Genomic DNA, 12,414 nt, shown 5'->3' with positions numbered 1-12,414 from the left:
CTGCAACTCCCTGTATACTGGGATCTGTCAGTCATCCCTGTCCCGCCTGCAACTGGTCCAGAATGCCGCAGCCAGGCTCCTCACAGGTAGCCGGAAGAGGGTCCATATTACCCCATTCTGGCCTCTGTCCAGCATCCACCTCCCTATCAGATCGGCCCCCTCCATTGATTGTTTTAAATCCAGGTTAAAAACACACTTTTACTCTCTAGCGTTTGACTCCTCCATATCTGGCTGATTGTGCCTATGTTTGTTGTGCATATTACCTTTTTTTTATTTTTACTTACTTGTTTGTTTATTTGTTTATTTGTTGCCTTTATTTAACCAGGTGAAAGCCCCTTGAGATCAAAAGATCTCTTTTTCAAGGGTGACCTGCACTTATCTATTTATCTGAAGGTCGTGTCAGCAACCTGCTCTGTTCTGTACAGCACTTTGGTCAAAGTGGGTTGTTTTTAAATGTGCTTTATAAATAAATTTGATTGATTGATTGATATCCTAACCTTTACTCTTGATAACGGGTTAAAATCCAAAGATCCTGGATCCTTAGATAAATAACTGATGACATTACTGAATAGTGCTCTGTGTGTGATAATCCCTTTTATAGCCTTTCTCCAGTTCACTGTGGTTAATGCATGTATGTATTCATGTGTCTGTGTATTCTCTTTTTCCGATTAACCCAGCCAAATGTTCTTGTTTTGTATCTATATCTACGCCGGGATCCGGAGTCGAGGCTGATCCTCTTGCTGTAGTCCTGTGTCTTGGATCCTCTAACCTGAGTTCTGGATTAAGTCGTGGACTTCGGATCGTGGCTGAACCTGTCTCTGCGGTCCTGCCTTGGGTCTCGTCATGCTGCTTCCCTGATGGCTTCCACAGGATTGTAGCTGACATACTCGTGGATTCATGTTCTTATTACAGACACATGCATTTCCTAGCATTCGGTCTATATGCTGTATAATGTATTATCTCTTCGATTTACACACGGCATCTATTTCACGTCTGTCCGTCCTGGGAGAGGGATCCCTCCTCTGTTGCTCTCCCTGAGGTTTCTCCTATTTTTTCCACTTTAAAACTGTGGGTTTTCTCTGGAAGTTTTTCCTTGTACGATGTGAGGGTCTAAGGATAGAGGGTGTCGTTTTTTCTCATACTGATATTCTGAACAATCTGTGCTGTTGTGTTTGCTGTAAAGTGTCTCTACTCTACTCTCTACGCTATTTTTATTATATGTACAGCACTTTGGCTCGACCAAAAATCGTTTATAAATGTGCTATATAAATAAAACTTGATTTGATTTTGATTTGATGTATGGTTAACACACAAACAATAGCAAAAGGTCATAGAAAGTGCTCACTTTTTATTTTGTATATCAATCCAAGCCAACATGATGTTTGGGAATGCCTAATACCTATGTATTTCCATATATTCATAAAAAGAATACTGTATCAAACTATTACCCTGACACAATAGAGAAATAAAATACATAAAACATCAACATATTCCAAGTACAAAATGTTGTAAATTATATAATACAAATGTTTTTTCATACTTTATATTTCAATTGCATTTTAAATTGGCTTGAGTACAGTATCCTAAATGTGCAACTTATTTTGGATGCTTTCTTTCTACCTTCAGTGGAGGAAATAATAATGTGATCCCTTACAGATTTTGTATGTTTGCCCACTTACAAAGAAATGAACAATCTATAATTGTAATGGTCGGTTTAATTTAACAGTGGGAGTAAGAATATCAAAAAGAAAATCCAGAAATTGACATTATATAAAAGATCATAATTGATTTGCATTTAACTTAGGGAAATAAGTATTGGATCCCCTGGCAAAACATGTCTTAGTATAGCTGGAGAAACCCTTGTTGGACACACAGAGGTCAGACGCTTCTTGTAGCTGGTCTCCAGGTTTGTGCACATCTCAGGAAGGATGTTGGTCCACTCCTCTCTGAAGACCCTCTCCAAATCCTGCAGGTTTTGAGGCTGATGCTTGGCCTCTGGAAGCTTTAGCTCCCTCCACAGATTTTCTATGGGATTAAGGTCTGGAGACTGGCTAGGCCCCTCCATCACCTGAATGTGCTTCTTCTTTAGCCACTCCTGTGTTGCCTTGGCCGTATGTTCAGGGTCATTGTCCTGCTGGAAGACCCCTCCATGACCCATGTTCAGAGTCCTGGCTGAGGGAAGGAGGCTATCGGCGAAGACTTCCCTGTACATAGCCCCGTCCACCCTCTCCTCAATGCAGGGAAGTCGTCCTGTCCCCTTAGTAGAGAAACACCCCAAAGGAGCCCCAGTATGAGGGCGACTGATGCTCATTTTGTGTTTCTTCTATTTCTGAATAATGGCACTAACAGTTGTCTCCTTCTCATCAAGCTGCTCTCTGATGGTCTTGTAGCCAATCCCAGCCTTGTGCAGGTCTACAGTCTTGTCCCTGAGGTCCTTAGACAGCTCTTTAGTCTTGTCCATGGTGGAGAGGTTGGAATCTGATTGATTGATTGATTCTGTGGACAGGTGTCTTTTATACAGGTAACAAGTAGATATTAGGAGTACTTTCCTAAAGGAAGAGGACTTACGTTATTCTCACACAGACCGGTTGGGGGTTTAAATACTTATTTCACACAAATGCAAATGAATTTATATCTCTTATGTGATGTACATTTCTGGATATTATTTTTGATATTCTGTCTCTCATTAGTGAAATAAACCTACCATTAAAATGATAGACTGTTCATTTCTTTGTAAGTGGGTAAACTTACAAAATCGGCAATTGATCGAATAATTATTTCCTCCACTGTAGTAACCAGTACCTGCATTCATAATTGTGGAGAATTTTAGCTCAAGTGATGACCCTTTGGCTAGTATCAATAAGTAGCATCAATGTAGTTGAATATGGCATGAATGAAAACTAAAACAGATGATGAATATATGTTTTCTGCTGTACAAACAAATCCACTTGCTTGATATGTTCAGAGGTCAAGCGATTTTCGAAAGTGCTGTGCTCTTTGGGCAAGTTCTTTAGCAAACTCTTGAGCCTCATGCAGAGCTTGCTTATCAGGGAAGTGCAGTGCTGCCTTCTTAGTGGCCACAGCCAGCTGCTTCAGAAGAGCACACAGGTGGTTACTCTTACACAGGAGGCTCTGGGGGGACCCTCCACGTTGGGCCTCTCTGCACAAGGTGTCCACCAGCCTCTGGCCCACCATGATCACCAGCTTACTCTGCGAGATGAATTTCTCTGGTGGCTGACCATCCCGGAGGCTGCCCACAAATCCCCCGATGGCCTTCTGGAGAGCACCAAAATAAAGCCGGCAGTGCTCTGACACAGAGGCTGGTCGATGTTCTTCTGTGCCGCTGCAGGACTCAGAGGAGTGACACTTGTTAAGAGCCTAAGCAGTGGAACAAATAAGGCAAAGATTGACACACATTGTCTTTATCAGAGTACAAGAACGGTTTTGATTCCTGGATGGAGACATTTATAGATAATGTATAAAAAATACATTTTCTAAGATGCAAAGATTTTTCTCAATTTGGTCATGCTCATTTAACACATTTAATTTAAAGAAACAAACCCCTTGTTTAAAAAGAAGATACTGACCTGTATATTTTTATAGACTTTGTCTGATGTGACTTTATCTCTTTGTTCTTTCTGCACTTCCATCTGCTGCTTTTCAAAGTCAATTTTTGTCTGAGTCAAAAGTGGTCGATCATGAAAGTTACTGTATGCTTTGAGTTTCCTTTGGATACAAGTTTGTCATCAGTTACCATAGTAACTCAACTTTATAATTTAGGAGGACTAAGAAGATAAAAAAGTTTTTACCTGTAGCTCTACGTAGTCATTGTCGTCCTCCACCAAGGCCCCTCCTGGTTCACTCACATCAGGACTCTTCTTTATATCCAGCTGACCTAAGGGGTTTAGAGGCTCTGGAGCTTTCTGCGAGGCTCTGAACAGAAGCTTGCCGTTGGCATTGATGATGGATACCAGACGCTTGATGTCCTCTGGAACCGTGCGGGCCACCATAACGAAGCGCTCCAGTTGATCAGGTGTCTGGACCTGCCCAGAGTCCTGACAAAGTGTATTCAGGGGCCAGCCAGTCATATTCAGTGCACTAACTGTTTGTTGAAGGATCATGCCTGAGTCTTCCACAATGGACAGCTGTTTATAGAGCCTTGTCTGAAGGTTGGCATCGGTCAAAAGGCGTGCATTGCCTTTAACATCCAAAGCAAAGTTTAGGAAGCACATAAGAGAACATGCAATCCCCTCTGATGCTTCTTTGATTTCCTTCAGGTGTTTCTCCAGGTGTTCTTTGCTCCTCCAGTGACTGCTGACAAACTCCATAAGACGGGGGACAGCCTCGCAAATTGAAATTTGCAGGTCCAGAATTTTGCGACAGGCTTGATCCTGGCTGAGCGTCACTTCTCGCAGAGGCTCGGGAGAGGGGGAATTCAGAGTCAGAGAGTCACAGGAGCTAGCGGAGGAGCTGGAGGCCCTGCTGATTCTTTGACTGTCTGTTGCGGAGAGTCGCAGGGTTTTACCTTGATCATTGTCCTCTTGCATTGGTAACTCCCCACTTCCGGGAGGGTAATGGAAAGATGTGCAGGCCAAAAAGTTCCTCATTCGCTGCAGACGCACCTTTGTGAATTCATGAGCATTACTTGAGTCGCCCCTGCACTCTAATGGGATATGATCACTGGACGGTTGGTTGAGAACTCGAGTTAAAGGTTCCTCCTGGGGTGGAACTGCATAAACAATGTCCTCCACAATCCTCTGAGTTGGGGGCTTGTCATAAATTGGGGCCCTTGGCAACACTTTGGGTGGACTCACGATGTCAAGTGAATTGTGTTTTGGTATATCATAAAGCAAGGAGGTTGCAATGCCTCCTTGAATGGGCCAAGCATGTGCTGAAAGAGTGTCACAGAGTCTACAAATGGCTTTGGAGGGCATGGTATCATTGGAGATTTGGGGTGGACTAAGTTTCTCAGGACCCACTGGCACATCATAAATCCACTCAGGCTTGCAGGGGATGGGAAGGGTGCTGTATCCACCCATCATTATGTGTTGGGCTTCTGTGGTGGAAGGCACAGGGATATCATAGTTTGGATCCTGAGGCAAGGATGGTGGAACTGCATACACCTGTTCACAAGAAAAAAGTTGTCATTATTACAGTTATGCAGACAAAAAAAGTCTTTAAATTACTTTTTTAATTTCGCACATTTTAGGGTCCTTGTTCAATAATCCTTGTAAATGTCTTTAACTCACATAAGAGTCTACCGGATTGCCACAACTTAAACTCTCCGGAGAATCAAATCTTTTCTCCAGCTCTGAAATTGGAGTCAGGGAGGCTTTCCGTGGCGTATGTTTGGGAGTGGTTGATGCCTGCAAAAAGAACATATCAATAACAGTGGCATAATATTTACAAAAAGTCCCTATGCGATGCATTTAGTTGTGTTAAATGCAGGAGCTCACGTTGAAAAGAGAAGCTCGTCTTGCTTGGCTCGGGACATCGTAAACCTCTCCTGTAGAACTGGACAGCTTGCTTGAGAATGAAGGCTGCAGACAGAAAGACAGGCTCTCTTCAGGGTTGACTGTTAAGACTTGCGCTGCTTTGATCAAAGCTACATTACATCATTGACCTCTCGATCAACACATTTATGTGGACAGTGTTTGCCCATAGAGAGTGCGGGAGAACCTCAATTATGTTACACTTTGCCAATTAACGCAGCTCTATAATAGAAACCTTGCTGCTTGTTTAATCTTTGGTGGCTACTGCAGAAAGGAACAGGAATCCCCTGGAGCGGGAGAGGAAATGGTGAACATGTGAGTTTATTTCTCTCCACCTTCTGCCAGACAGACACTTCTGTCTTTTTGGGTCCCTAGCGGCATGAGCTGCTGTTTGAAGTTAAAAGTGTCTGAAGTCTGTGTCTGTTGGTCTTTTACAGGCCCATAAAGAGCCCGGTGCTACATGCCTGTCCCATGGAGAGGCCCCTGGTCCCCATCTGTAAGCTCTTTTGCCAGCAGGGGTTTCACAGCTTTGCATTTCTGCAACATTCTACCTCTCTAATCAAGAGGGTGAACTCTTCCAAGGAAAAGTCTTGACCCCAGATAAATAGAGAGACTAAGGTCTACATTTAGGATTTAGCTTTTTTCTACATAAATTCAATGTTTGTTACCTGGTTTTCCTCAGGTCCTTCTTTGCTGTGCCTTAGTGCCTGCTGCACTGGAATTTTTGAAGCTGATAGATGAGTGGACGGGACCTTGTAGATCTTATCCATGCGTTCATACGCTGGGCTGCTGCATGGTCGAGGTACACATGGGATCTGGTAGATATTTTGCACACTGTCATCAGTTTCAGCATCAGTAAATCTGAATGTTTCTGTGTCATGGCTCAATGAGCTTGCAATGGTTCCAGTTTGTGGTAAAAGCTGCAGTCTATTTGCAGGGGCCAGCCCATGGCGTCCATAAAGAGAACACATCCACCATCCGCTGGTCCCAGCCACGCTTTGATCCAGCACCATGACAATGTCCCCTTTTCTGAAAGCCAGCTCATCTGCACACTCTGCAGTGTTGTCATACAGAGCCTTTGCCAGTTTGTTCTATAATAAAGAACAGGGAAAATGGAACTTAAGGTTAGAAGGCAGAACAAACTCTAAGGCACATTTCAAATGACAAAAGTAATATACTGAACACAAAGACAACCTCAATGTGCAGCAGTGCTGCGATATTGTAATCTGCAAAACAAAGATCTACATTTAGTTGGTAGTTCTGGATGCTGCTGAAGGCCTACGACAACTTTCAAAATATTGCTACAAGTTGCAGATTTGGTAATCAAAAGATTCACAAGGCAACATTGCCTTCATTTCAGTCATTTTCTAAATCATTAGTAAATTGATGGGAAATGGAAAGCATTTATATACTACTTTCCCAGTATTTGTGAATTTTCAAAGTGCTTTACAACGTGAGTCTGCAGTCACCCATATACACACATTTATACAGAGGCTGGAATACAAAGCTAGCTTCAGGATTTATTAACATTCACACACACTCACACACGGTTGTCCATGCCGTCAGGAGCAAATTGGGGATCAATATCTTGCCCAAGGATCCAACCTACCTGAGGCAAAGCCACCAAAAACTTGTCAAAGGTCTCAGTGACTCCTTCCCTTATTGTTAACATGCCTGTGAAACAACAAAGAGTAGAGCTCTTCTATTCTGAATGTGGCACTCTGTATGTTCACTTCCTGTTAGGGCTTTCTGCATAGAGGTGACTTCTCACAAGATTTTTTCCTCATCTTGCAGGGGTGCAAGTATATGTCATAATTTCACTCAATTCTTTTTAGATATGATTTAATCTCTGAAAATCCGCTGGAGGTATAATAAGAATACAGTCCAATATGTAGTATACAGATAAGTATACAGAGTTGTGAATATGCATTGGTGGAAATTACCAGGTATTTTTACTTGACTATTCCTATTTTCTGTACTTCCCTCACAAAGTGGATCACAGAGAAAAAATGTGTTTTGATTTAAAAGGGCTCTGATAAAATAAAGGAAGAATTGTTTCTTTATGTATTGTGTCTACAGCAAATTATTTGACATTCAGTATATCTTGTGTTGTGAAGGCAGCAAAGTGCCATTAAAATCGAACAAACATTATATTACCATAAACATAACTAAAGCTGGCTTTAGATCCATGAGAGGTCCATGTCAGTGAAGGCATCATTTCATTACCTCATTGCCTTATTACAACAACAGTCTATGGAGTCTAATTACTCTCTATTCTCGTTGCTGTTGGTCATTTATCTGTAAATGTGATACCGCAGCATTTGCTTTTAACAGATCCGATGTGTTTAGATGTGGTTATTCTTAAGCAACCTGCTGTCGTTTCAGCACCCTCAGCTCAAAACCGTGTGTGTGTGTGTGTGTGTGTTTGCTGGCTCTGAGGGTGAATCCTCTGCAACAAAGAACCCATTCACCATCAGAGACCGACACGCTCAGCACCTGTTGGATACACGCCTAGAGAGCCCACTGACCGCACACACACACACACACACGCACGCACGCATGCACGCACGCACGCACACACACACACACACACACACACACACACACACACACACACACACACACACACACACACACACACACACACACACACACACACACACACACACACACACACACACACACACACACACACACACACACACTGCTACGCTACAGACATGCAAGTGAAGAACTGAGGGTCAAATGACAGTCAGTAGCCCCCCCGACAACATGTAGGTTGTTGTACTTTCTCCCTGGACTCAAGAGGGTATTCATTCCTGAGACGACATTTGTCATGAGAGGTTGTGTGTTTAAGCAGCCCGCTCAGTGTCAGTGCCAGTAGTTGCAGCAATTGAACCAAAGCCTATCATGTGACATGTTTCTGGTATCAGTTTAACCTTTTTCATTAGGTTATATAAACCCATTGGATTGAGGTCAGCTCTGACTGCCTGGATCTACAGTAACAAGGTCACATTCAGCTGTGACTCTTTTGGACTCCTGCACACGCCTGCTTGTGGCGATCAGCCTCTGGACAACTGGCCTCGGCTCTTTAACGCCCCAGCTGTCTGCTCTCTGGGCCTCGCTCCGTCCTGTTCACACATTATCCTCGGCCCGTTAGATGCACCTCAAGAAGTGCTTTAAAAGCTTCTTTTCAGGCATTAAGATGCTTCTTCTACCGGTTGGATACGGAAAGTATGATTGTTTTCAAGAATTATATTTTCAACTGCCATATGATCCCAAACACTTAGAGCTCAAACTGCTAGTTAATAAGTCACTATTTAGTGTAAAAAACTCAACAAAAAGCAAACTTTACAGACCTTAAAGGCAACGCTCAAAATCACAACCAAAACACCAAAACCCAATAACATTCAATTTACAACGATATAAACCAGAGAAGATGCACATTTTATAAGACGTGTGAAGCAGGACATCTGTCTAAATGCGAAATGATACTCTAACAGAAGTGGATAGCGATGAAGTCAGTGAGCCAACTCAGTGATATCTGTTATTCACACTGTTTACTCTTCTTACTTTCATAATTGAGCTTAAAGCGTGGGAACCACACTCTGACCTTTGCCCCCTGGAGCCCAGGGTCAGGTCAGCTCCTCATTGTTACACACTCACACACTGCAGGCCCAGCACAACACACACACACTCAGGATGAGGCATGTTCTTCATGTGAACAGGAAGTCAGCATGTAAATATGACATATGAAATGTTCCCATACTATCTGAGAGACTAAGGGATAAACAACTGTTGATTTTAACCCTTGCTTTTAACATGTGCCAATGAAGAGTATATGGTTGACAACTCCAAAAGCTAGCAAGAACAATTTTAAATTACATTATTTTTTTAAAAAGGAACATAAACTGTAGTTGTGCGAGTACAAAAAGTCATTAATTGAATACAAGTTCTATACTAGAGCACATGGAAGCAAAGTACTTTTTATACACTGCTTAATCCCAAACAAGGCTGTAGTGTTCACTCATAGTCAAACAGTCACCACTTCCTGCCAACAGTGGAGACCAAAGTGCTGCTGAGCTGCCATTTTAGAGTGGGTATAAAAGAGGGACACCAATATCTGGTTCAGACCAGTCTGTCTGTCTGTCTGTCTGTCTGTCTGTCTGTCTGTCTGTCTGTCTGTCTGTCTGTATGTCTGTCTGTCTGTCTATCTGTCTGTGAACCTGTCTGTCTATCTGTCTGTGTCTGTCTGTCTTTGTGTGTGTCTGTCTGCCTGCCTGCCTGCCTGCCTGTGTGTGTGTGTGTGTGTGTGTGTGTGTGTGTGTGTGTGTGTGGTGTGTGCACGTCAGCCTGTCTGTCTGTCTGTCTGACTGTCTCTGAGTCTGTCTGTCTCTCAGTCTGTCTTTCAGCCTGTCTGTCTGTATAGTCTGTATGTGTGTCAGCCTGTCTGTCTCTCAGCCTGTCTGTCTCTCAGCCTGTCTGTCTCTCAGCCTGTCTGTGTGTCAGCCTGTCGGTGTGTCAGCCTGTCTGTCTCTCAGCCTGTCTGTGTGTCAGCCTGTCTGTCTCTCAGCCTGTCTGTCTCTAAGCCTGTCTGTTTCTCAGCCTGTCTGTCTCTCAGCCTGTCTGTGTGTCAGCCTGTCGGTGTGTCAGCCTGTCTGTCTCTCAGCCTGTCTGTCTCTCAGCCTGTCTGTCTCTCAGCCTGGCGGTATGGCAGCCTGTCTGTGTGTCAGCCTGTCTGTCTCTCAGCCTGTCTGTGTGTCAGCCTGTCTGTCTCTCAGCCTGTCTGTCTCTCAGCCTGTCTGTGTGTCAGCCTGTCTGTCTCTCAGCCTGTCTATCTCTCAGCCTGTCTGTCTCTCAGCCTGTCTGTGTGTCAGCCTGTCTGTCTCTCAGCCTGTCTGTCTCTCAGCCTGTCTCTGTGTCAGCCTGTCTGTCTCTCGGCCTGTCTATCTCTCAGCCTGTCTATCTCTCAGCCTGTCTATCTCTCAGCCTGTCTGTGTGTCAGCCTGGCTGTCTGTGTGTCAGCCTGTCGGTGTGTCAGCCTGTCGGTGTGTCAGCCTGTCGGTGTGTCAGCCTGTCTGTCTCTCAGCCTGTCTGTCTCTCAGCCTGTCTGTGTGTCAACCTGTCTGTCTCTCAGCCTGTCTGTCTCTCAGCCTGGCTGTCTCTCAGCCTGTCTGTCTCTCAGCCTGGCTGTCTCTCAGCCTGTCTGTCTGGCAGCCTGTCTGTCTGTGTGTCAGCCTGTCTGTGTGGCAGCAGAGGAACTTATCTCCGTGCTCACACTGCTGTTATTTATACTCACACTTCCTGTGTGTCACTCTGTCTTGTAGCTGTTACAGTGACTGTATGATGGAGCATTAGGAGATGCTTCACTTATGATCAGAAACTCTAAGCAGTGGCTTGTCTCTGTGCAGGGTCCTTGTCCTTACACAGAGACAAGCGTTGTTTACCTGCTAGACATTTAACACTTTTAACTTCCTTGGAGACAGAATTATAACCCCCCTCCAACTATAGAACCCCCCCCCCCCCCCCCCCCCTCGCCCCCCTGTGTTAAGCTGATGACTGTACTGACTTGCTCTCAGAGGACAAAAAAAGGCAGCACAGCAGCACTTCTAAAATAGCTCTCAATTAGCTCAAATATGACATGAAAGGAAATAAGATGGCAGAACTGAAAGTTAGTCATCAACAAAGCAGTGTTTTCTCTAAGGAAGCGATGAATACGATGAGCTCAGAAAAATATTGTTCTTGCATTGTCCGGATGATACATATCCTTCCCCTCTATGAGCTACAGAGGAGAGGAAGCTTCGTCATCAATCTTGTCAAGGCTTTTGAAACATTTGCCACCAGAGTAAGAGAAGCTGCAGAGTGATTCTGTACTTTTAATCATCAAATAATTCAATCCATCAATCAGAACTAGTCTTAGAAAATGTTTTGAGGAACTGTAGAAGTCAGACATAATTATTCTCTTGGACTAAATGTAGTTTATTGATCGGCTTAGGACCTCTAACAAGCAAATATATGGCTTTTTATTTATTGGTATGGTTGCAACCAGTTTTAGAAAACATTAACCTAAAATATCACAAGCACAATCTGGCCAGAGGGGCCCAGCTGGTTAAAGAGGCATACGATTCAAGATTCAAGAAATAAAGCTGGAACCAATTCACACCCCCAAACTAAAAGTACCCTCACATGCATTCACGAGGTATTTAAAATTCATGAATGCATGATCGCTTTCTGAGTAGATCATTGAGTTGTGATGTAAATAGGCTCTCAGGTTACAGCTCAGAGGGGCTGTGTGTAGGAATAGACGGCCGCTGTCACCGCAAGTTCAATTGAAATCAGAGCAGGTGGTCTGCAGGGACATTCCTCTGGACGAGCACCGGACACAGCAGAGCAGAATTAGGACGATGGTGCCTCTAACTGAAGGTCCAGCAGCTGAGTCTGATCTGAGCCGCAGTACTCACCATGTTAGCTGAGGTCCGTCCACGCACAAGAAGCCTGTTGTCAGTGAACCATCTCAGTGAGTGTGTGGAGCTGCCAGTGCTGTCCTCCTCTGTGTCTCAGGCACATTGTGTGAACTGTCACTGAGACACACTGATCTACATGGGGGGAGGGGCCTCTCACTGACAGAGCTGCTGTGCAGCTGCCCCAACCCACCCTGGCTTCATTTCTACACAGCTTCAAGCCATTCTGCCCCCCCACCCATGTTACTAATAAAGCAGAAGTACATCACTCGTTTACTTTCCAAGTAACTGAGAGGATTTCTTGTAATTTTCTTTTTTTTTCTTCCTCTTTTCTTGTACGTATGGGTAACACTTTATATTAAGCCACACAAATTCACCATCAACTAGTTGTTAATTAACATGCATATTAACAGTATATTGGCTCTTTATTAATCATTATAAAACACTTATTAATGCCTTAT

The 12,414-nt window shown here is 43.8% G+C and overlaps 1 protein-coding gene across 5 annotated transcripts; it reads right to left on the bottom strand.

Annotated features, from left to right (window-relative positions):
• Positions 1-1,333: 1,333 nt before the first annotated feature.
• cass4 (Cas scaffold protein family member 4) lies at positions 1,334-12,124 on the bottom strand. 5 transcript variants are annotated; one of them, XM_079682902.1, is made up of 7 exons: positions 11,954-12,122; positions 6,161-6,583; positions 5,457-5,540; positions 5,250-5,366; positions 3,810-5,123; positions 3,588-3,677; positions 1,334-3,378 (listed from the first exon to the last, which is right to left on the bottom strand). In XM_079682902.1, exons 1-7 carry the CDS (start codon positions 11,954-11,956, stop codon positions 2,962-2,964), a joined length of 2,448 nt encoding a protein of 815 aa, XP_079539028.1. In that variant the 5' UTR covers positions 11,957-12,122; the 3' UTR covers positions 1,334-2,961. The 5 variants fall into 5 exon arrangements, with proteins under 5 accessions (XP_079539028.1, XP_079539029.1, XP_079539031.1 ...); XM_079682903.1 differs by having other exon boundaries at positions 3,588-3,653; XM_079682905.1 differs by lacking the exon at positions 6,161-6,583 and having other exon boundaries at positions 11,954-12,119.
• Positions 12,125-12,414: the final 290 nt, after the last annotated feature.

Source organism: Notothenia rossii, assembly GCF_949606895.1.
Source record: "Notothenia rossii genome assembly, chromosome: 5".
NCBI lineage: Eukaryota > Metazoa > Chordata > Actinopteri > Perciformes > Nototheniidae > Notothenia > Notothenia rossii.
Note: the sequence above shows the minus strand (reverse complement) of the source record. Positions and strands in the feature narration are given on the sequence as shown.

Bases quoted from the DNA above. Each gene is read 5' to 3' on its own strand.
- cass4 (XM_079682902.1), bottom strand. The intron at 5,541-6,160 runs GTAACAAACATT...TTCTGTCTGCAG, and splicing joins AAGGACCTGAGGAAAACCAG to CCTTCATTCTCAAGCAAGCT. The intron at 5,367-5,456 runs GTGAGCTCCTGC...TTCTTTTTGCAG, and splicing joins GACGAGCTTCTCTTTTCAAC to GCATCAACCACTCCCAAACA.